Below are 1,035 nucleotides of genomic sequence, written 5' to 3'. Positions count from 1 at the left end.
GGGGAAAAGGTGGGGGGAGCCGTGTATCGACACCGCCTGGGGGCGCCCGCCAACAGCGGGGGGGAGCCGGCAGTGCCAGTGAAAGCCTGTATGTCGTACATACCCGCATGTGTATGTGCCCGTGAAACCGGTCGGTCCGGGTGCGTGCATTACGATGGCGATGATAAGGTTTGAAGCTGTCCGAGTGTACGGCACTTACATTAGGATTCCAAAAGCAAAGATGTCCACCGTGTGGTCCAACTTGCTTCCTGCGAGGGGTCGGGACCCGGGGGGTGGGCGGGAGAAGACGGGGGGAAATTCTTTCAACTCAACAGTCAGCTTACTACGGTATTGTTCGCTGTTCGCCTCCTTTACACATACCTTTAGAATCCCAGAGATGGCTTTTTTTGCTTTCTTTCCGCATTTCATTTTAGTCTTATAGCGCTGGGCAGGTCATATTCTCCGCTATCTTCATGACTACACCACCGAGAAGAAGACTGACGAGTCCTTCACATGCCGCGACTGGTTCGTTAGTTACATTAGTTACATTAGTTACATAATGCCGGAGCACCAGTCTATCCTTAGCGTCAGCTTCACTCGTTCTCGTGGTTCGTCTCCCCCCTTCCCCCCCCCTGTGCCCACCTCCCCCAACAATCCTAATGAGCCCTCCCCCCTCCCCACTTCCCCCCTCCCCACTTCCCCCCTCCCCACTTCCCCCCTCCCCACTTCCCCCAGCCGTCCGAGGGCCCTTTCCGTCCCAGTCCGCACCTTGCACCATCGTCTCAGGCGCCAAGTGGGTGACCTGTACCGCAGGTAGTACGACAACAACAACATATCTTAAGTGTTTTCGCTGGAGGTACGGTGAAGTGATCCCACCCGCAAAGCCCCCACGCACCACCCGGGTCTTCAGCTACAGCCCGGGGATGTTGTGTTGAGAGAGAGGGGCGACCCGAACGCGATGAGGTCAAGGTGAAGAGGGGAAATACCGGGTACGTACGCGGGTTTTGCTCGCTGCGTGTACACATACATATATACTTATACATATACATACATATA

General features: G+C 55.7%; 1 protein-coding gene across 1 annotated transcript in view; it reads right to left on the bottom strand.

Annotated features, from left to right (window-relative positions):
- Positions 1-1,035, bottom strand: part of VOLCADRAFT_90601 (uncharacterized protein) — a gene marked incomplete at both ends in the record, with an annotated part of 14,861 nt that overhangs the window by 1,436 nt on the left and 12,390 nt on the right. The window contains 2 exons of the mRNA XM_002950057.1: positions 200-248; positions 748-781. Coding sequence (XP_002950103.1) covers positions 200-248; positions 748-781 — 83 coding nt within the window. The remainder of the gene's footprint in view (positions 1-199; positions 249-747; positions 782-1,035) is intronic.

The sequence above is a fragment of the Volvox carteri genome (assembly GCF_000143455.1).
Source record: "Volvox carteri f. nagariensis unplaced genomic scaffold VOLCAscaffold_17, whole genome shotgun sequence".
In the NCBI taxonomy this organism is placed as follows: Eukaryota; Viridiplantae; Chlorophyta; class Chlorophyceae; order Chlamydomonadales; family Volvocaceae; genus Volvox; species Volvox carteri.
The sequence above is the reverse complement of the archived record's forward strand: the minus strand, read 5'-3'. Positions and strand labels throughout refer to the sequence as shown.